The 21,455-nt window shown below is 36.6% G+C and overlaps 1 protein-coding gene across 6 annotated transcripts in view; it reads right to left on the reverse strand.

Annotated features, from left to right (window-relative positions):
* VPS13C (vacuolar protein sorting 13 homolog C) overlaps positions 1-21,455 on the reverse strand; it is a 90,171-nt gene that overhangs the window by 13,370 nt on the left and 55,346 nt on the right. For 5 of the 6 annotated variants that reach the window (XM_082061348.1, XM_082061347.1, XM_082061349.1 and 2 more), the window contains 24 exons: positions 20,273-20,537; positions 19,281-19,441; positions 18,626-18,747; positions 18,086-18,380; positions 16,330-16,719; positions 15,196-15,300; positions 14,293-14,457; positions 13,770-13,898; positions 12,645-12,778; positions 12,141-12,267; positions 10,469-10,704; positions 9,991-10,141; positions 9,625-9,765; positions 8,495-8,576; positions 8,321-8,390; positions 7,449-7,560; positions 6,423-6,536; positions 4,828-4,964; positions 4,551-4,632; positions 4,001-4,114; positions 3,669-3,744; positions 2,914-3,077; positions 1,556-1,601; positions 450-573 (listed from right to left, as the gene is read on the reverse strand). In XM_082061348.1, the coding sequence (XP_081917474.1) occupies positions 450-573; positions 1,556-1,601; positions 2,914-3,077; positions 3,669-3,744; positions 4,001-4,114; positions 4,551-4,632; positions 4,828-4,964; positions 6,423-6,536; positions 7,449-7,560; positions 8,321-8,390; positions 8,495-8,576; positions 9,625-9,765; positions 9,991-10,141; positions 10,469-10,704; positions 12,141-12,267; positions 12,645-12,778; positions 13,770-13,898; positions 14,293-14,457; positions 15,196-15,300; positions 16,330-16,719; positions 18,086-18,380; positions 18,626-18,747; positions 19,281-19,441; positions 20,273-20,537 (3,542 nt within the window). The remainder of the gene's footprint in view (positions 1-449; positions 574-1,555; positions 1,602-2,913; positions 3,078-3,668; positions 3,745-4,000; positions 4,115-4,550; positions 4,633-4,827; positions 4,965-6,422; positions 6,537-7,448; positions 7,561-8,320; positions 8,391-8,494; positions 8,577-9,624; positions 9,766-9,990; positions 10,142-10,468; positions 10,705-12,140; positions 12,268-12,644; positions 12,779-13,769; positions 13,899-14,292; positions 14,458-15,195; positions 15,301-16,329; positions 16,720-18,085; positions 18,381-18,625; positions 18,748-19,280; positions 19,442-20,272; positions 20,538-21,455) is intronic. The other variant, XM_082061350.1, reaches the window with a different exon arrangement.

Consider the following 21,455-nt stretch of genomic DNA (forward strand, 5'->3'; position numbering starts at 1 on the left):
AAGGTCCCTTTTAAAATGAAAGAAGCCCCTGATGTGCACTGCTAACCACATTCCAAACTGAAAAGTGTTTCTCAGAAAATTTCAACAGTCTATTTTTTACATTCAGTTTAAATTATATTTAGATATTTGCTTTCAGCAGTACACAAACTTACCTCAGAAGTAAAATTTACACAATCTTTTAACTGTTTTCTTATCAGGGAGGGAGTAAAAGGAGAAAACAGACAAGTTATCATCTCCCTGAACTCCAACACTGGAAGATGAATTCTGAAGAAGCAATTTCCAAAGATCATCAGAAAACACATTCATCACAGGCTACTGGACATCTCTAAGCCCCATATATCCTACTGCATATTGTATTTAACACAAATAATTGTGGCACTACTGGACCACTTTACCACCTGATATCCAACATCTGGACCGTACTTCAAAACGTCCTCTTGACACGTTACCTTTGAATTCCCTGGAAGGTGCTGCTTGCCATGTCTACGATGCCACTTGTTGGGCGGGCTACCACTCCTACGAGTCCCTTTCCAACTCCTTTAAAGAATCCAGCTGCACCTTCTTTTTTAGCCCCTTTAAAAGAAAGTGAACAGAAAAAGAAACACTTTTAATGACCTCCTTGAAGCCATTAACCAAAGAATGAAACCATTACTGCTCCAGGCTGCACTAGAACTGCTTTGTATTGGAAACAGCCCACAGCAACTGATGACAACTTATAAAAAAATTCTGTGAAAAGTCACACCTGGGTTCCTTGTCTGGTCAGACATGTTGCTGTTCACTTGGCACCTTACCAGCCTCCAAAGCCAGAATAACAGAGATGTTAACTAGATTCTCCTTCTCACACTTTCACTCTGGACTGAAGGCCAAAATCTGAATTTTTACGGGTTAATAGTAATAATAAAATACTCTAAAGACTAAGATGCACAAGTATAATGAAAGTTAACTATTTGTATCTCTAGATGTCATATTTCTGGTGATACATAACCATGGAAGAGTCAAGAAAGCGTTTAGAAAGCATGTGTGTTCATCCGCTAATGAGATAAGGACTGCAGCTCAAAGTATCTGCCAATAACCTATAAAACACAACCTCCAACATTTAAATCACTCTTACATGTATTTTAATAAAAAGCATTTTATCTTGTATTTTTCCATCCTCTATCACACTGATGAAGTGACACGTCTTTACAAACACCAATACTGGTCTCAGGCATAAAACCAGATTTGCTTATTAAGATTCCTGCAACCCTTGGAGTCCCAAAAAACTTCTTCAATTGGTGTTTTTTAATTTTTTATTTTTACTATCTTTATTCTGGCTTTAAACAATACATCGGGTACTACAGCAGGCCTAACAAAATACATCACTAAGACAACCATTCCTTAATTCATGCAAAGGCTGAGAAAGCAGTAAGGCAGCAGCAGCTACAACTATGTTTAACTGTTTCATCATACGCGGTCACATATATGGTCACCTAGACTGATATTTCTTAAAATTACAAAATAAATTGTGAAGTATCGGGAAACCATTCAAGAAGTACAGTGCAACCTCAGGGCTTACCTTCTACAGGTTTAGTGATTATGCCTGTCACACCTCCAACAACACCCTAAAAAGAAAATAACAATTGAGTTCATACTTCGAAACAGGAATGCTATAGTCCAGCTGGGCAACCAGCTGTCTCTCATCCTTCATTGCAAACCTTTACAATGAAGTTCAACATTGGAAACATTGTTTGGCTGTGTGTTTGGTTTGGTTTGGTTGGTTTTTTTACTTCAATTTTTTAAGAAAATTGCAACTGAGTAAAAGAAAAGAGAGAGAAACTAAAATGGCTGAACAATTATGCTGGCAAGAAAGACTAACAAGTTTTATGTAATCAGTCTAGCAATAATTAAGAAAGCTACTATTTGACTGCTAACAGGGAGCTGACAGAATTCCCAGTCATGAATGAGTGATACCAAGTATTCAAGATCAAATACCTCTCTGGAAGACTTTAAATGTCAAGTAGTTTAATGGCACCAGGGCAGAAGAATAAAAATCCACTGAGGTAACCTCCAAATTTTCAGTTAACAGTAGCAGAAACAACCACACAATGCTTATTACTTACAATTACTTAGAAATAAGTTGATTGCTTTTATTTTAAATGGAAAGTAATGGAATTTTGTAGAAGATTTAATTTGCATTCAGGTAACACAAATCTCTCAGTAATTGTTTACATGAAGCTTGTCTCATACCTAACATTTTAACTAGAAATAGACATGATATTTCAGCAACTAGAAAAGGTTCCCAACTTTAAATGATTAAATGTGTAACCACATCTAAGTGTTCCTGCTCCGGCAGGGGGATTGGACTGGATGATCTTTTGAGGTCCCTTCCAATCCCTGACATTCTGTGATTCTGTGAAAAAAATATAGGAGTTGTGCAGCTTCTATTTCAGAAAAATCTCTCCAACCTAATGTAGTACTTACTTTCATACGTTTTCTACTTGCTTTATGTTCACATTCTTTAAGATATTTCTACTATGTAGCACATGCCCAGAGCTGGTAATTCACAGCTAACTGACTTAAATGACAGAACTGATTACAAAGTAAATAAAGGGACCAGTTCCTTCAATTACATAACACAGCTGTTGACCATAAGTAACTACTTGTTTATTTATGTAACTCACTGTCTAAATCAGTGTTACTTCCCACGCTTTTCCTTTCTCAGATACTACCTTAGTTTCCTCAGGCTGGCCAAAAACATGACCTCAAACACTAAAGCTGATGCAGTATACCAAGTCTGCAATAAACCACCTGCCTCTTTGTCTCTTCTCTTTAGTTCATGAACAGATAAAGACAACATTATCAAACTCGCTTCCATATAATTTTCAAGCCTGGATTAAGAGTTGGCACATCATACCCTCAGCTTCAAACTCCTACCCGTAACAAGCCTTTTCCTCCTTTGGCCAGGCTGTCACTGAAATCTTTTGGCTGCCGCCCCATTTCCTCTCTCCGTTTCTGCTGAAATTCTTTATCCATAGTAATAGCAGCCAAGCCTTTGCCAACAGAACCAGTGATCCGAGACACCACTCCTGCTGCACCACCTGATGGAACACGGCAGAAAGCAAAAGTTACTGTTCTTAATGGCAGACAACACACAAGAAGCCACAAAGTTCATTGCGACTGTCCTTCATATTCAGTTTAGATATTGCCAATTGACACAGAGTAACTACCACGTTGCCCATGAGAATACTCCAGAATCTGGCCCGAAATCCATAAATACAGCAAAAGGTAACTCTTAAATCACTTCCATACATGTTACAGAGCACATTGGATGGAAGCATATTTTCTCTAATTACCGCAACACATAGCCAAATAAAAACTGTGACAGTATCTGGTCCTAAGAACACTCAGGCTTCTCCAGATATTAGGACCATTAGAGTTACTTTCAAATTCAGTTACACATGCAATGTTTCTCAGTTTGCTTGCTCAGTCAACAAAACAGGCATTTGCGTGGTCTCAAGTGAGTTAGGTATGACTGATATGTATTACCAATATGGGCAGTAGTATCTCATCAGAAAATTACCACGTAGATATTTTTAAAATATAACTTTCCCTTAAAATAAGAAGAAGAAAAAAAAAAGTAATCCATGAGTTAAGCTAATTGATTGAAACAGTAACAATATGATACATACCCACTGTGTGTCCAAGAAGACTTTTAACACCTATTACAAAGCCTTCAGCAAATTCTTCAGGTCCCTGAACTGCACCCTAAAAAATGAAGCTTACTTTGAATAGCAGAAAACTATACATTTATGCAACTATTTCAGGAAAAACTAGCAATTCCTTTTCACTGATGAAAGTAAGGCCATTTGAATATGTTCATCTCTTTTAAGCTAACATAAAAAAAATCAATACTTCCTTAATTGTTCAGGGTGTAGAGTACAGTGACAATAAAACTACACCCATTACCAGCGTACCCAATCAGCCACTACTTATAGAGAGTGGAAGAAACAGGAAGTCATACCTGGAACGGCTCATAGAAAAAAGCTTCAACTCCCTCGGACAAGCCTCTGATTAAGCCAAATGGATTTCCAAGAACATCTAAGCCAAGTACAAGAACATACACCTGTTTCAGGAGCTAAATAGTTGCAGCGGGGAAAAAAGACAAGAGTGGTGTTACTAGCTGTTGTTACACATAGTTCCATATTAGAACCCAAGGTGGGTAAATTTTTTAATTAGCTGTTCAAGTGAGGTGTTAGAGTACTCAACTCAGTATTCCTACTAGAATGAAGACAAGCTTAGGCAAACGATGCAGTGTATATGTGGCTAAGTATTAGAGTACTTTGGTCAAGAAAAACATCGATAAAAAGAACAGAAGCAATCACTTTAAATTCCTAAACAGATTTTCAGGACACCTTTGTATTTACATTTTTGTAATGTACCACCGGATTCCTACTTCAGTATGATGAAATAACAAATTAGTAGCTTTTAGAGGTGTTCACCTTTCCTATTTCCTACATTCTGTAAGATATTTGCTCATAATTTTACACAAAGACTTGACTAAATGAACTTACTTGTTCACTATAGTGTCTGACAACTATCTTCATCAGTTGGTCTCTCTTGTAGAACTGATATTTGATTTCAAAGAAAGCAAGTCTGAAAGACAAGTAATCACGTTATAGACACTCTTCCTCCTCTTCTTTCCTTCAGACAATCCTGAAGCCCTGCTCTCTTATAAAGGAGACCAAACTCCATCTTTCCTCCACTCCTCCCTTTCCCTATACACATTTACTTCAGTCAAAGTATAGGAACTTTATTCAAAATAGGAAAAAGAAATCTTTATTAGCTTACTTGAAAATAAGATCATCCACATCTGTTAGAGTAGCTCCAATACTTTTCAACAGCAAATTCAGAGAATGGAGAGCTACCATTTCTTCCCCTTTATCTGACGCTTCTCCAGCAGAAGCCAGAGACAGACTCAAATGCAACTGTCAAGAAAGAATTAGTAAAACAAGAGACATCAAGACAAATAAGACAGGCTGTGTGGTGCACATGCAAACAAACCAGTGGTGAAACAGCACTAAGTGTATTTTTACTCTGAGGAAATGTACCAATTTCAAGCAAACATGCCTGAACTTACAATGGTATCACTTTGATTACATATGTATTTCATTATATTTCCATATAGAAAAGCATCAAAGTGTCCTGGAGCTTCAACTTTTGTTATGTTTACTTCTGTAAACTTCTGTGTTAGCAATGAGAGAAATAACTTGTAGGTTAATTCCCAGTAAATTTTAAATTCCAATTTACATAACTAGCTCACGTATATTTTTGCAACTAATCACTCTTCTGGGGAAATACATGAACTTCTAACACTGTAAAATGAGATTGTTTAGTGTCGATAAGATGCTTTTCTTAAAGAATATCCACACACTTTTCTTAAGGGTGCAATAGGCAACAGAAAATTATTTTACTTTTCCCTTGTTCATCACCATAATCAATAATGCTCCCTTCTACTCTCTATAATAGTTACACTGTATGATTTGACTTTTTCAAGATTCCCCATTTTCTTATTATCCAGTGGCTTAGAATATTGGGACAGGTCACTGAAGTAAGGGGAAAAAATCCAGAGGAAAAAAATAAGCCTCTTCCTGTACTTACCAGGCAGAAGGTTTAGACATTTCACATAAAGATACCAAAGAGACTTGTAAGAGTTCCTTCAACAACTTTAATCAGACTAGCTAGAGGATAATGTTAAAATATCATAATAGCGTCTCATTCCTTTAGTGTTTTCCCTGGCTTCATATTCTTGTAAGTTAACAAGCACCATCATGCAAGAAAACAAAACCTCGAGAATCTCAGTGTACCCTAACAGATATCTGGTGAAATAAGGAAAAAGTCAAAAAAGTGACAGAATTTAATCCCCTGTATTGGGGTTTATGTCTGCCTTTTATACATTCGATCAAAAGAAAAAGAAAGTAGGTGATGTGTTGGGTTTTTTTCCTCTAAATTCTTGTTCAATCCAATAGCCTTAGGGAAGAATTCTGTAGATTCAGAATAATGTATAAACTTTATTCCCTTGCTCCGAAAAAATCTAACTGGTTCAAGAGGGACATGAAGATGGGCCCACGAAAATGTACTTTATTGCAGTTTGCCATACATTACTCGGATACCTTAAGGCCATCATTTTATCTTGCTTTCCTCATTACTATAACCCTTGACTCTTCACACTTAGCAATGGTTAAGGGCCTATTTGTACTCATGGCCACCTAAGAACCTTCTCCAACATAATATTAAGTTCTAGAGAACATTAAAAAAAATCCCCATTAGGAAGACAACACGAAGATCTCAACTACCCAGAAGGCTGATCTGAGAACGGATTTACTGTAAAGAAGAGATCTTTGATATCAAGGGATTTATTAACCAAAATTATCTCTATTACATACCTTAATTGGAGAAATATGGAAATGCTCAAAGAAGCTGAGCATTGACAGGTCTGTCAGGGAATACTCCATTAGCTCAGTTTTGAGTGCATCTACATCTTTCTGAATTAATTCAGACTGGTTTTATTAAAAAAAAAAAAAAAAAAAAAAGAACAGGAGTTTATCTCATCAACATATGAAAGAGCATAATTACATATGTGTAATATATGTAATTATATATAAATGTAAAAATATACATATAAACATCACAAATAATCATCACGGCCAAATGTAACAAAACAGTTACCTACCTAGTTAAGTAGACAACACCTCCAAAACCACAAATATACTTATTACTTCACAAACACCCCACAACAATTTCTGGATGACTTTTCCAATTCATGCTATTTTACTTGATATTCCCTTAAATTTCTCCAGGTATCACTTCTAAATTAATTTTAAAATACTAGTAAAATAACTAACTTCCTGAGGGTTTTGCATTTTTGTATTGCCTTACAAAATCAGAATTTTTATACAATACATCTCAAAATATAATTTCTTAAGAAATTTGTATGAATGACTCTCCTACACATGTTTGAACCAAACATGACCTTTCTGAATACTATGCACCTATGTAAGGCTTAATTTCAAGGCACGAAAATATGTTTCTTCTGCTCTCTGAAGACAAAAGACACTAGGGACTGACAATCAGAAGCCCACTCTATAAACCCTAACCTTATTTCATTTGCCACCCTCAACACTTTGTAACCGCAGTTGAAACAACTGTGTCATCAATTAATGAAACATTAAAAGAGCAGAAAACAAATACACATACCCAAGTATCAGTTACTCAAACGTGTCAATTAGTAATGCTCACAGCCAATGTTTAACAGAAATACGAATGCTTCTCTGAAAATTATCCTACAGTCCCTTTGTTCACCGTTGTCAAATGCAATATTCACTCATTTAAGCCAAAATATTTAGACAAGTCACAACACTGCTATCATAAAGGTCTTGTTGTGGCAAAAATCAGTTTCTTTCATAAGTTACCCTTTGTCTTTCAGCTTCTGGGTCTGTAGATGGTGTAAAAAGTCCACTAAGTGCTCCTAAAAACTCTTGGTCAATTTTCAGTGCCATTTCCTGGATAAGAACCATAAAGTATCTAAAATGGGAAAAAAAAACAAACAGCGTATACTTATAGAAGTTTAATTTAAATATCACATGCCTACCATACATAATTGAAGTTTTCTTATGCAACATTGCATATTAAAACTTATATTTTAGAATATCAACTATTTAGAATTATTCCTATCTTAATACTTTCTTAATACTTTCAAAATTTACCTAAAAATATCAACCATCATCAAATATTTCTTCTATTCACACAGTATGATTCCATGTGCTTCATGGGCAGCATCACCTGAACAACATATTTCTTCCTCTTATCTAACTGCCTCTCTCCAAAAGTCATGTTACTGAATATTTTATTGAAATACATCATCCTCATATGTTATATTTTTAGTACAAAAATTCAAGACACTGGTATATTAACTAAAGAACATACTTTTCACAACAGAAGACACTGCACTGGGCTGCATTACAGACTGTATGAGCTGTCTGCTCTTACAGCACCAAATAAACCAGCACTGTACAGCAAACAGGTTGACAGAGAACCAATATTGTAGTGCAAGAGCGAAATAATTTTGATTACTGAAGAATTTGCACAACAGTCCCTTCACGTGGTCAGTATTTGCTTTGTAAAAGTAAGTTTCTTTTGGAATTATGTGTTTTCACTGAAGACATTTAATAACTCAATCCAAAGTCAAGAGTTGTTTGGGTAGGAGAACTTAAACTTTAAAACAAGGTTCCCTTCTACAATGCATTAAATCTCAAACTATATTACAACACACTGTTAAACTCACTTGAACTGCAGTACTTTGCTGTATTCATTGAATCTAGTGATGATGCTGACATCAATGAAGGGTTTTGGTTCTGAACAGAAAAAAAAAAGTAAGTATACATTTTAAAAAAATCCATTGCCAGGTTACTACTTTCAAGGCTGAATAAGTCTGCTATTACTAAAGGCTTTCTCTTACCTGAATCCAAAGCAATTGACTTGGGAGGGGCTACAGGGTGAAATACAACAGGAAATATTGATCCTGGCAATTGATTATCAACCTAAAAAAATATTGCATAATTACTGGACTATTTTAACAACATAATAATCAAAGACTATTTCCATTTTAGAAGGCTAGAGAAACTTGTTTCCAGATTGTGTTCAAGAAGAATGTCATTTTTATTTGGGGGAAGGAGAAGAGAGGAATAGGATTAGGCTGAAGTTCTTTTGGAATGTTACCTATTTAGTTATAAAAGGTCAGCTGGTTAAAGTCTTGCACAAGGGATGATTACACAGGTTCACACTCACAAAGATTCATTTAGAGGGACTGTATCTGACAGTATACATTGACTGTTATACTGAAAATTACCTTCAGGAAAAAACAAAAAAACAATGCAAAATAAAAATGGAAAGAAGCAACTCTTCACCACCAGCTGGTCAGAAAAAGTATCAACAGGGTCCTCAATTAGGACCTTCCCCTGTGGAACTCTGAAGTGCAGCAAATACAGATGAAGATTACAATGATGACGATTTTTCACCATCATTTTCCTCTAGTACTAAACATTTCCAACCACTAACCTGGTCTAGCCCTTTATATTGTTTAGCAACACTTAGCACTGACTAGAGTATACTAATCAGGTGCAAGTGTTACACATGCATTCACTCTTAAGCCTACCTACAGATGTATTATTGCATACTATTTTTGAGTATTTAAACGTCTACTATCTACTTTCCATTAGGCAGTATATCTCAACCTATAGACACACTCTCTAGAGTAAGAGGTTACATGACTATATGCAAACTAGAGTAAACGAATTTTGAAAGCCTTTTCGCTTGATTTAAAACATCAAAACACTTCTTTTTAGAAAGAAACTTTCCGTCATAGCCCCCTGCTTTACAGAAAACTACAATTGTGGATTTTTTTCTCACACTACTTGCAAAATCCTGGGATGGCAGCTCTGCAGTACTTTCCCACCAATGGAAGAGTACTTCTGCTACTCTGACGTGTGAACAGAGCACCACATATGTAAGAGTTTGAGATACTTCATATAAATGAATAAAAGCCTTTGAGTGTCTGTTTAGTTGATAGAACATCATGAAAGACGGTACCTGCAACCAATACAATCGAGCCCGTAAGCTTCTTTGGTGAGGCGACTGTTTGAATTCAACCTGAATTCCTGACAGAAAGTTGCGCCGGATGCTGCATCTGAACGGGAGGCGCATTTCCATTGGAACCTTACTAAAATTCACCTAGAAATATAAGAAAGTGGAGTCTGGAAAATACCTTAATACTATCTCAGTATCACCTCGATGCAGAATATTCTTCTGTATAAAGGTGAAACTATTCCAAAAAAAGAGCTTGCTTTTTGTCTGTGTTTCTCACCACAGCATCTATCCTTACTTAGAAAACTGAAGCCTGTTATAACTGTTGCACATGTTCTGCAACCATTTGAACACTGAAGCCTCAAAACATACCTCAGTATTGTCGTCGACTTTATGCCAAGTAGAAGCCTGGAAAGCACTCTTACAAAGATATTTTTTATAGGCTTGTTCCAACAGGTTTATTTGCCTTTGATTAAATGGTTTCCACTTTTGCCTCCGTTTCATTTCCCAAACAACACCAGAACTGCAAGAAAATAAGAAGGTTAACAATTTAAAAGTACATAAACCTTTCTTAAGCACACAAATCATGTAAAAAGATATCCTAATTTTTCAGGCATTCGAAACCCCCCTATTTTTTTTTAATAGAAGCTAAGAAAGGAGGCAGTTAAATCTTATTTATTCCATTTGCACAATTAAAAATAAAATTAAGTTCTGCCCGTATTCTAAGAGTTTCATTTATATGAATTTCATTTGAAAGACGTCCCTTCGAACTCAACTGTATTGCTAAAATTATGACATGCTGTCAAATTTTGATTATTCAAAGGAATATTAAGGCTTCCATGTACAGTACCTGGTTATCCCTATATAAGAGATTTCTTTCTTATTTTCATTGTCGACAAGAGAAAGTCCAAGACTATGGATTGACAAGTTTATTTCTTGGTCGGGTTGCTCCAGCTCCTCTGCTTGTCGTGCTTTAGAAATTAATGCAACATCATCTGTGAAAAGCAGCACTCGTTGGCGTCCATCCAGGAAAGACACCCAGTGTATTTGAGTATTTGCATTGTAAGGGAACTGGCCACACTCATCCTGTATCGGGGAAAAAATGTATCTAAGTATATTACAGGAGTAGATCCACGACGTTGCTGTATTTGTTTACAAGCAAGCAAGTTTACTGGGACACCTACAAACCAGAACTCAGTATTCTTGTTTTTTCAGTTTACGGCATCATACTGATTTGGTGGCATCTTGTATCCCAAACACGGGAAAGAAGGTGAGGGTTGAGATTTTTTTTTTTTTTTTCATTTTGAAAATCAGGCATTGCAGCAATATTTGTGCATGAGAATAATACTGGAAATTACTAGGAAACAAAAGTCTTCATAGCAAAAGAAAAGACTAGAATCATAGGTGATAGGGGAAGAAGGCATTAAATCATATAGCATGAAACAGTAAAACCACAAAGTGATGAAGATCTCTGCTCCTCAAGTACAGGTATTCCTTATCTGTTAATTTGTGAGGCAAAACTGAGATAGTTAGAGCCCTTTTCTCAAAAGCCCAAAATAATCATGAAAGTAACCATAATTATAAATTAAGAGAATCAGTTTGAAACTAAAACCAGTTTTAAATGTAAAAAATTTGACCCAAGGAAGTACTTATACAGTAAACTGTAGTCTAATTGGTTAACTGTCAGAGTTCAGTCATAAGAAACTAAATCCATTGCCAGTATAACTGAAACAAACTTGTTTTCCACTTTCAGCTACTAACATTTTCAGTTTTCTTAACTCTGTGCCTAGCCAATAGAAAAACCAAGCCAGCTCTGAAGAATTCAGATTTCAGTAAAAGGTGCAAGAGGGCTGCTATTTTGAGAAAGACACATAGGACTTAATTTAGCCTGCCTTCCAGTTAAGTGAGAAAAATCTTCCTCCATCAATGCTGCTTCCCCTTTCTTTAGCAAAATACTTGCCCAATCTTCTCGTAGACTCACCTCTGCTTCTAGTTACAGTCTCCCTCTTTCCCTCACTCATTGTCTATCTTGATCACTGTTATTTTGCCCTCACTTCACACGTTTTCCTACTTTAATATTGCACGAGTTACAAACACCAAAATAGCTCTTAGTGAGCAACTCGGAGTTTTCTGCTCCATGCAAGCATTTCCCATAGGAAGCGAGAGTCAGAAGAGTCAGGGGTTTTCTCCATCTTTATGGATGCACTTAAGCCAAATGCCATACTGCTGGAAAAATCAGTGAATTATTCATCCTCTGTACTGTTGAGATGCTTCCACAGCTCGTACACTTTATCCTTTTCTTTAATATCCAAACAAACCAGGGAGAAAACAAACGCTGTGTTTGTGTCCAATCCTCCAATTATATTAATTTAAACACCTAAAATCTTGCTACTCAAGAGCAGGCTCAGAAGTCTTTTATAGGACAAGACAGATGCAGTTACTGAAGCAGCTCTCTCCCAGATAATTGTAGACTTCAAGTCCTATATTGGTTCAGCATTTACTTCTCCCCTTCTGAAATTTACCTTAAGTAAGTCATGTTCACCGAAATTTTGGGAATATCCCCAAGTCAATTTTCTTGTTTTAGTTGGATCTGTCCATGCAAACAGGCACACTTGCTTTGGTTTCAACTCCATTTCCTCTTGTAATCCACTGCAGGTGAAAAGAAAAGGAGTAAAATGACAGTGTTCACTGGTCCAGACCACTGATGGAAGCGGTGCAAGCAGATCCCAGTGGCACAGACTGCACCCCTCCAGCTCCTGGGGTGAGGGGCCATCTGCCCCCAGTCCAGCTGTTGCTATGCTCTGCGGGAGCTCCAGTAACATCTATACACTCACTTTATTCTTTCAACTTTCTCAAACTATGAAGACTGTTTAAAACTAGACATAAAATACTTCATTAAAAGAATATGATAAAGAAAAAGGTGTTTTTTCTTTTTCAAAATACCACAATAGTAAAAGAGAACTATTTCCTTCTGAAAAGATATCCCTTGGTTCAACCACCAGTGGTGAACTGTTTCTTTCACTTACCTCTGTTTGTATCTGAGAGATTCCCATGAAGTATGGTTAACAATCAGAGCTGGAGCGGCTCCCTCATGGTAATCTGAGAAGCTTATGAGAGTAGAATGCTCAGAAACATTCACATCTACCAGTAAGCCCCCATTCTGAAGAGAAAGTTAGACAAATACTTCAGTATTCCTTCTATGCATAAACTCAAGTTAGAACAGACTAAATTGTTATTTTTAGATCAGTCTTTCACCAGCCTCTTACAAATGAGAAAAGTACATGTACTCTACATTACCTAGTAAGGTAAACTCAAACACACCAGTCACTGGCCTAATACAGACATCAGTAGCATCCACAAATTATTTTTTAACTTATTTGAAAAATTACATTCAAATAATAACATTTTTAAAAATTACTTTATTAGGCTGAGTTCAGTAAGCAGTACAGGCAAACATTCCTTTCACTTTTTGCTACAAAACTTGAGGGCATATTTCAAAACTGCAATTTCCTGCGTATTCCTTAAACAAACCTGCAAGGCTACCCTAAACAAATTACTCAAGTTTTTAAAGGTATGACAATTATAGCAATAGTGCATTAACAAACTGATCACTAAGCAGAGAAGTTCTGTCAATTAGACCTCTAAACAAATCATCCTAAATCTTTCTTGTGATGGCTTTCAAGAACCTGCTTTCTTCCAATGTATTTGCAAGATATTTCTGAGACATGTATAGCACAATTTTTCTCATTTGCTTATACAAAAGGAGGTGCCTCATACTTCCCCTTGTGGACAGACTCCTCTTCAACACTTGTCTAGCTAGATAAACTGCTGTTTTTGCTGTGCTGTAACGTCTGGAGGAAACGTGGGAGGGGACACATCCACCTTTGAAGAAGATGATCTTACAGATTCTCCAGCCCACAGATGGATGTGAGAAATTATGTTTAGCACTCTACACAGTAGTAGTAAAACCTCATGACATACAAGACTAAAAAGGATTCTCTTGAAAAGCTGAGCCATCTACTATCACAGAACACTGAAGAAAATATAGGCACAAGGTTTCAATCTTCTTGATCTTGGTGAGTCAAGCTTAAGTTCAATACCATGGGGCTAAAAAACAGTATTAAGAACAGGCCACACAAAGTCAGTCTCACCAATTCTTCCAGCCTCAGCAGAGTGCCATTATCCTGGTCTTGAAATAGGAATGGTTTGGAGGAGCTTTCATAGCCAACTACTCTTACACAAAGTTTACCAGATGAGCTTTCAGGCCAAAATGGAAGACACTGTAAAACAAGAAACATGCATGACTTTAAGAGTTGGTAATATGTTCAATATAGTAAGCTAGCAGTAAAAGAAAGTCTTTTGTGACAAACTATTTCAAATGCCTTAGTTCTTAGCCCAATATCTACTGATGAACATCTTATCTACATTTAGTAAATTATCTAAACTGAAGGACTTGATTAATTTACCAACATATGCCACCTATGCTGTTCAAGTTGCCCCAAGATGTGACATATCCACATCACACCCTCAGAAGTGACAGAGCCTCTGTAAGAGAACTGCTTATTCCTGAAGTGAAACCTAGAGACCAGTTGTTTGTCTACAGTAACATCCAAAGGAAACAAACAAAGAAAAAGAAACAAAACTCCACAAACAAAAAAACCCACAAAATATTACCTCTGAAGCTGAGATATAATTCCATTTGTTAGTTGGATAAGAGCCATCAGGACCAATTTCTCCAACCTCTAGTTCCAGAAAAGATTTGTTTGCTATTGTGTAGAATGGAGTGAAGGTAACTATCCTGGTAAGGTTAAAACTGCTCATTTTGATGCTGACTCCAACCTGTTGAATAAGGATGATTTCAGCAAACTACCAACCAGCTTACAAGAAAAGTCAAGATGGAGAAAAGAGAAGCCAACATGACTGTAATTACAAAGGCTAGCACAACACTCCTGAACACCTGTAATAAAAGAATTAAACAGCATGCAGGAAAACGCAGCAAACTAGGTAACACAATTAACACAATGGTAAAGAGACAGTATTAGCTGTAGCATTCTGTATCTGTAGTATTTGTAGGGAAAAATCCAAAAGTAATCCCTCTACAGTAAATCAAGACAATTTAAAATAATCTTATCATGAAAGATCTGTAAAGCGTATATGGAAACAACTCCTCACATATCTGCATATTATTATAAAGTGTATTCTTTATTCTGCTTAGTTGTGTAAGTGTAATCTCAGACAAGGCTACTGAGATCTGAACACTTGCAAACAATTATGAAATTTTGAATGCAAATGCTTATCTCCACTATGCAAGCTCACCATTGTATTTTCAAACAGACTAGTACTACTTATTTGTTATCTAAACTACATATTCATGAATTACATTGAAACTTCTGTTGGTGAAACTACTTGTTGACAGGTGCAGACATAGCTGGGGCATAAAAATTATTACCCTACATGTTTAAATATTTCCATGATTTAAAAGCAGTGTAAGTAGTGAAACAAAGGCCTTAAGGAGAAAAAGAAGTCAAGCCAAAAGAACTCCAAGAGAGCTCCGTAAATCACAGAAACACATCTTACCAGATAGTCCATGTTATTAGCTGGACACCTGACACATCCATAGCTTCCGACAGCATCAAGGGAAAAGCTACTGGACCAAGAGCTAGTTGAAATACACAATTGGATCTACAGATGAAAGAGAACAACATGGAAAGTACTTTATAAACTCATTTTGATTTTATCATTCATACATTATGGAGTGCAACTATATCACATGTAGCAGCATGAAGACAAGACTTAGGTGCTTTTAAAACCTTCTGTAAGTTAAGATAAGCTTAAGCACGTAATATCACTACTCATCTTCTGATTTATTAGTCTGTGTCTAAGTTCTCGGAAGGATGTTACAGCACAAGGCAACAAAATGGAGGAGTCCTCACTGACTCTTATGTTCATGACAGCACACACACAGATGGGAAAAAAAAGCTACAATTTTGTGGTGCTTCACAAACTTGAAAAGAGAAGAGGAAATGATTAAAAGAACACCTTGTCAAAACTGTTTCTTCAACCATTGCTTCAACCACTGCTAGGTGAAGAAAGATATTTAAAAGGAAAGAAGGGCCACTTCAGAAAATAATTCTCTACTACAGTACTCTTCATTTGACCATGTATATATCACGTCAAAACAAAATCAAAATTAATATGTTTAACATAGGACAGAATAGTTGCTTTGTTTATTTTAAATGTCAAAGTACTTAGCTGAATAAAACGTGAGCCTGTGATTCCTCCTTATTCACTGGAAAATGTCCACACAGGAAGATTCAAAGCAACCTTCCTCTAAAGGGAGTACACAGTCTTAATTTATGTATCTACATGAAATTTTTCTCCCCAAGGAAACAGTGTTCTGGTAGGGTACCCACTGATTTTTCAAGCCCTAACCACTCTATGCCACCAGCCAGATCCTGGCCAGGATGAACGGGAGCCAGTGGGATGGATCTTGAGACCTGTAAAAAGTTGCAATAGATTTTTTGTCTACCTGCCTTCCCATCTTAGTTCAAAAAGCATCATTAACAAGGAGAAGGCAGCAGCTAAATGGAAGCCTACAGATTTAAATACTGCAAAAAAAATTCCTTCGAGAAAACACGTGTTTGTTTTTCCTCCCCTCAGAGCAGGATTTTACAAAACCACCACCACAATCACCACTTAAAACAAGCATACCTTATTTTTACTAAAAATATTTTTCTTTTTAAAGGAGAACAAAACAATATCTCTGTAGTCTGCTGGATGCTTCAAATGAGTGTCATCAGCTCGATACTGGAGAATACGGGAAGTCTTGTTGATTATCCAGTATGGACTGAACACAGACAAGATCATACGGCTTCCAATTCGCCTAGTATGTACATAAATGTCCACTGTCATCGCTGCTGCAGAATGGGACGTAAAACACACAGAAAAGAATTCAGGCATCCCCTCATGAATTTTAAGATGCCCGTGCCAGTCTTTGCCTTGATATTTTATCAACACAAGCTCCATTATTTCTCCACTAATTCTTGAATGAAAAACATCTGCAGCACTCCCTTCCACCAATTCATGGGCTTCTGCTGTTCCCTGTAACAAAGTTAAAAGGGGTAAATTTAGTTTTTAATATATAAAGTTGAGGTATTGGAAAAAAGGCGTTTTATTCTTCTCTTACAGGATGCACATGTTCAGATACCTCAGCATCACGTGTCCCAGTCTCCAATCACTTTCATTTGAGCCTGACCCTAAGAATAAATTGAGATCAATTGTACTTTTCTTGCAGGACAGTAGAGACTGTGTAATCCTGGATTCCAGGAAGGCAAACTAGTTGCAATGTATCTTGTCTCTGTCCACTCCCTCCCCTCCCTCCTCCATGACTTCCAATGGATTTTGGCAATAAGTTCTTATGATACACTTACAATATTGGGTGCAACAATGAATTGGCCTGTGCCGCAGATGTGCAGCCAGGACTTTAAAGAAGACCCACAGCAGAAAGACAGAAGCTAGGCCATACAGTTTGGTAGCACAGCTTTCCTCAAGGAGTAGCATCCCACAACAACAGCTTCCCTAATTTTTACTGAGAAACCATGTAGAGCACAGTGGGCAGGCTTGCTCACTTAGCTGAGGGATGTGAAGACAGTAACCACACACCCATACTACAGGTACAGTGACTTCAGAAATGGATTTGAACTACTTGTTTCTAGCTCCTCAGTCAAGGCAATGGCATTCTGTTGTACACTTCGTCACTCTGATTACTGAAGTACAGTGAAAGTAAGGAGAACTGGAAATAGTGCCATTAGGATGTTGGGCAGAAGAGAAAAAAAAAAAACTAAATAAATGCCACAGCCAATGACGAGAGCAGGAAAAAACAGAACTAACTAGGATGATAGTTCAATTCCTCACACCTCTTATATTTACTAAAAATCACCCAGTTTTCATGAAGAAATACTAGATACTGAAAACACTGAAAAAAGAAGTCGTCGTCTGAGCAGTATCCCGCAAAGAAATTTTCCAATTTATGCAAGTGAGACTTGACAATAGTCCTTAGTAAAGGATCAGTGTCAGAATGGAGAGTAAAAGTTGTGTTTTCTACATAGAAGAAAAGTTCCAGAAATTCCAGAGGCTTTTTCTTATGCTTCTTTCTTTTCTTATGCTTCTGTGAAATAAAGATACCTTGCAAAACACAAACAGGATCTCAGAAGAATGTAAAAGTGAAAGGACCAATCCAGTACAGGATTCATTTTTAAGAAGCAAGGCAGAACTGGCCAGGTACATCCAAATTAAACCACTCACCTCCCAGAACCAATCCATCAGCTGACTCATCCATTTACAGGAGGACACTGGAAAAACATCATTCAGTATCTTCCACACTACATCCACCTTGACTTCTAAGTTAATATAGTCTTACATAAAAATCAATTAAAGGATCTACAAATAAAATTATAAAATAACTTACCTCAAGTAAATATCTCAAGGAGTACGGTAAAAGATTCCTCACAGTGAGCGTAGGGTAAAGGTGGATAATGTAGGCAGGATCCCACTCCTCTCTACTAGTTGAAATAAAATTTAGTTCATCAGGTACAGCTGTTGAGCTGATTATCAGAGGCAAGAAATTTGTCTCCATGGATGGGCACTGTAACAAACACTTGACTTCATTGCTCCTATGTAGCTCTTCCCTCCAGGCAATGTAAGTCGTGGACTCTTTAAACTGACCTTCAAACACTCCTGTCGGTCGAACATATAGATGGCACCTACGCGAACAATACAGGTAATGGTACACAATAGCTTGGTATTGACAGCTAACTTCAACCATTTTAAAATAATTACTAACATTCTGAAGGGCATCTGCAGCACACTGATTACCTAATCAAGATAGCATTTTGGGTTTTTAGCCCAGTCAGGAAGAGTTCCAAGTGCAAACTGAAGCTTCAATGCTCATCTTGTATTTGTGCATCAGTCTCACAAAGACTGGCCCTAGAGAACAGAAAAGCATTACCTGTATGAATGTAAAGGAACATGAAATTCCTCTTCTGGCTTGGATACGCCAATGGGCTCCAGCGACCTTGAGTCTCTTCCCAGTTTATAGATTACAAATGGGATTGAAAAATGGTTCTTGATCTAGGATCAAAGGACATAATTTTCATTACATTTCTAGAAGACAAATTTCTAATGAAAAAAGTATGAATAGCAACAAGGAAAAACAACATTAGTAGATTCAAACAAACTCCTCTGGAAAATAGACCTCTAGGCATCTTAGTAAGAAATACAATTCTGAAGGAGAACAATATGCAAACATATGCAAAAACTATACTACTTTTAAGTTCCATGAACTGAAAAGCACGCTTGAAATGACAAGTCACATAAAAAGTACATATTCCAGCCTCAACATTGAAGATACTAGAAAGCAAATAGTTGAAAGTAAAGCTCAATTTTTTGCTTATCAGTAAGACACACACATAGAGAATAAAGATTAAAAAAAAAGTAAAAATAGAGTAAAAATACTTAATTTTCTCTTTATGTAACTATGAAAAAGTATGATCTCAAATAAATGCATTAAGTAAGAAAAGCCAAGTCACTCAGAGAATAGCACTGCTTTCAGGCTTTTCTTTTTGTTGATTGGTTGGGTTTTTTTGTTTGGTTCTTTTTTTTACCTGCAGAGGAGATCGTAGAGTAATAACCTTATTTCCTTCTATAGCATCTATCTGTACAACGATAGAGTCTGAACGATCAACAAGAAGGCTTCTGACGTTGTACAGTCGTCGACCTGATTTAGCTATGGGAATGGTTACTGCTTCTTTATATCCTTGAAGTTCTAAGCCATAAAAATATACAAGAGTCTTAATTAGGCAAAACAAATCACATCACCATTTTCTATTTGAACAATACTTTAGGTTCTCTAAACTCAACAACTACCAGGATCAAAGCACTCTGGCAAAAGCACCTTGAAATGGTATCTGAGCCCCACTGAAGGAAAGCTTTAAGGTCAGAATACTCTTGAAGACCATAACTTTAGATTACGATTTATACGTAGCACAATAAATACACCAAACAGTAAACAAAGTTATTTGTTGCATGAGTTCACAAAATGCAACACAACCAAGTACCTTCATTGGGATGGCATGGAAAGGTAAAAAATAAAAAAACCACACACCAAACACCAAAACACACCAGATCATGTATTAGTAGTTATTGTTCTTATACCCCACTCTCCAGGAGTATTTTCTGGCAAAGCTAAAAACCACAGAAAAATTCTAACTGTTCTCAAGTAACTGAGTAACTATGGAAAGCCAAACGGTGGTCGGGATACAAGAAATGAAGATCCTGTTTATCAGGAGTTGGAACCCATAGGTCTATGTCCCAGGGTTCTGCAAGATGGTCAATCAATGACTCCACTAGAATGTCTTCCATTTCTTCCAAAAGGGGAAAAATATTGTACTTCTCACCCTCTGAAAAAAACTGAGAGAAGGAATTTTACATCTTTCTAAGAAGTTTGGTAGCTGGTTTAATTTTTTTAATTGCCATCAGTACTCAAAAGTAGTTTCAACACAATGTACTTCACCTGAATTTTGACCACATTGAATTTAACCATGTTGACTCCCTCATCTTCCCATATTCAACATGTCGCAACACATGAGCATAATACCTAAATTTAAAGAGAAGACGGAGCTTTCTTGTCGGTACAATGCAGACAACTTTCTTCGTTGGTACACTTCAAAAACAGAATATTCCAGTTCCATGTTCTGACCAATTTCTAGATCATTGATGCTTCCTTTTTCAACAGAACCAACTATCTGAAAATTTGAGTTAGGAAGCACTTTGAGAGGAACACCCAGGGCATTTTTCACTATGAAAGGCGCTGTCTCTTTGAAGGAATAGTCAAATGTGGATGCAGTCCCTTCTGAAAATGCCTGTAATTAACAACATATATAGTACGTCATAGATAGTCACAATAACAAATATATAGGCTTTAAGAGACAGCTCCCATTACCATTTTAAAGAATAAAAACACATATATAGCAATACCTATGCATTGTCTAAGTAGTATTTCAATGAAGCAAAGGTTACTTCCAGAAGATGTCATTATTATTCTGTGATTTGAAGCAAATGTTTATCCTACAATAAGTATTCATGCTCCTCATAGGGAATTTTTTTTTAGACTTGTTGGGTTGTGTAGGAGAAAAATAAGATCCGGGACACAGAAGTCCCAAGCACATTTACCACGTACATACTTCATATTCAACCAAATCATATGCTTACAAACATTTGACTACACAAAAGCCATGGTAACCAACTGCCAATATAGACTTACAGTATAGGCAAGCACTAACTTAGGGAACTGTTGTTCATTTAGAAATAAAAAATAAATAGGCAGAAGTCACATTCTGTAAAAACAGTTTTAGTAACCAAAATTTCTTTTCCCCTTAAAAAATGGGAAAAAGCAGCCTGGGACATTCATAAGCACACCTACTATCACAAGAAAAATAGGGAAAAATTGTTTTCAATAAACTGGACATTCTACTTCTATAGTATGAAGGCCAATCCTAAAACACTTTGTATAGTATTCTATTAAGAAGATAGAAGGGAAGTAAATTTTCCTTTAATATTTCAGAAAAAGGACTGTAGGAAATGGTTGTGTTTATTTGAGGGTTTTATTTTCATTCAGCCTGCTTCCAAGACTCTTCCTTAAGTCCTGCATAAGCACATCTGTTCTCCTAACATAGAAATGCTTCTTTCAAAAGCTAGTACCACCTTTCTGTTAACCCTGAAGGACTACGTAGAGTAAACTCCTCAGCCCTGCTAGGTAACATCTGTCAGGGCTGCAAAAT

Source organism: Streptopelia decaocto (assembly GCF_964273445.1).
Source record: "Streptopelia decaocto genome assembly, chromosome: 9".
NCBI lineage: Eukaryota > Metazoa > Chordata > Aves > Columbiformes > Columbidae > Streptopelia > Streptopelia decaocto.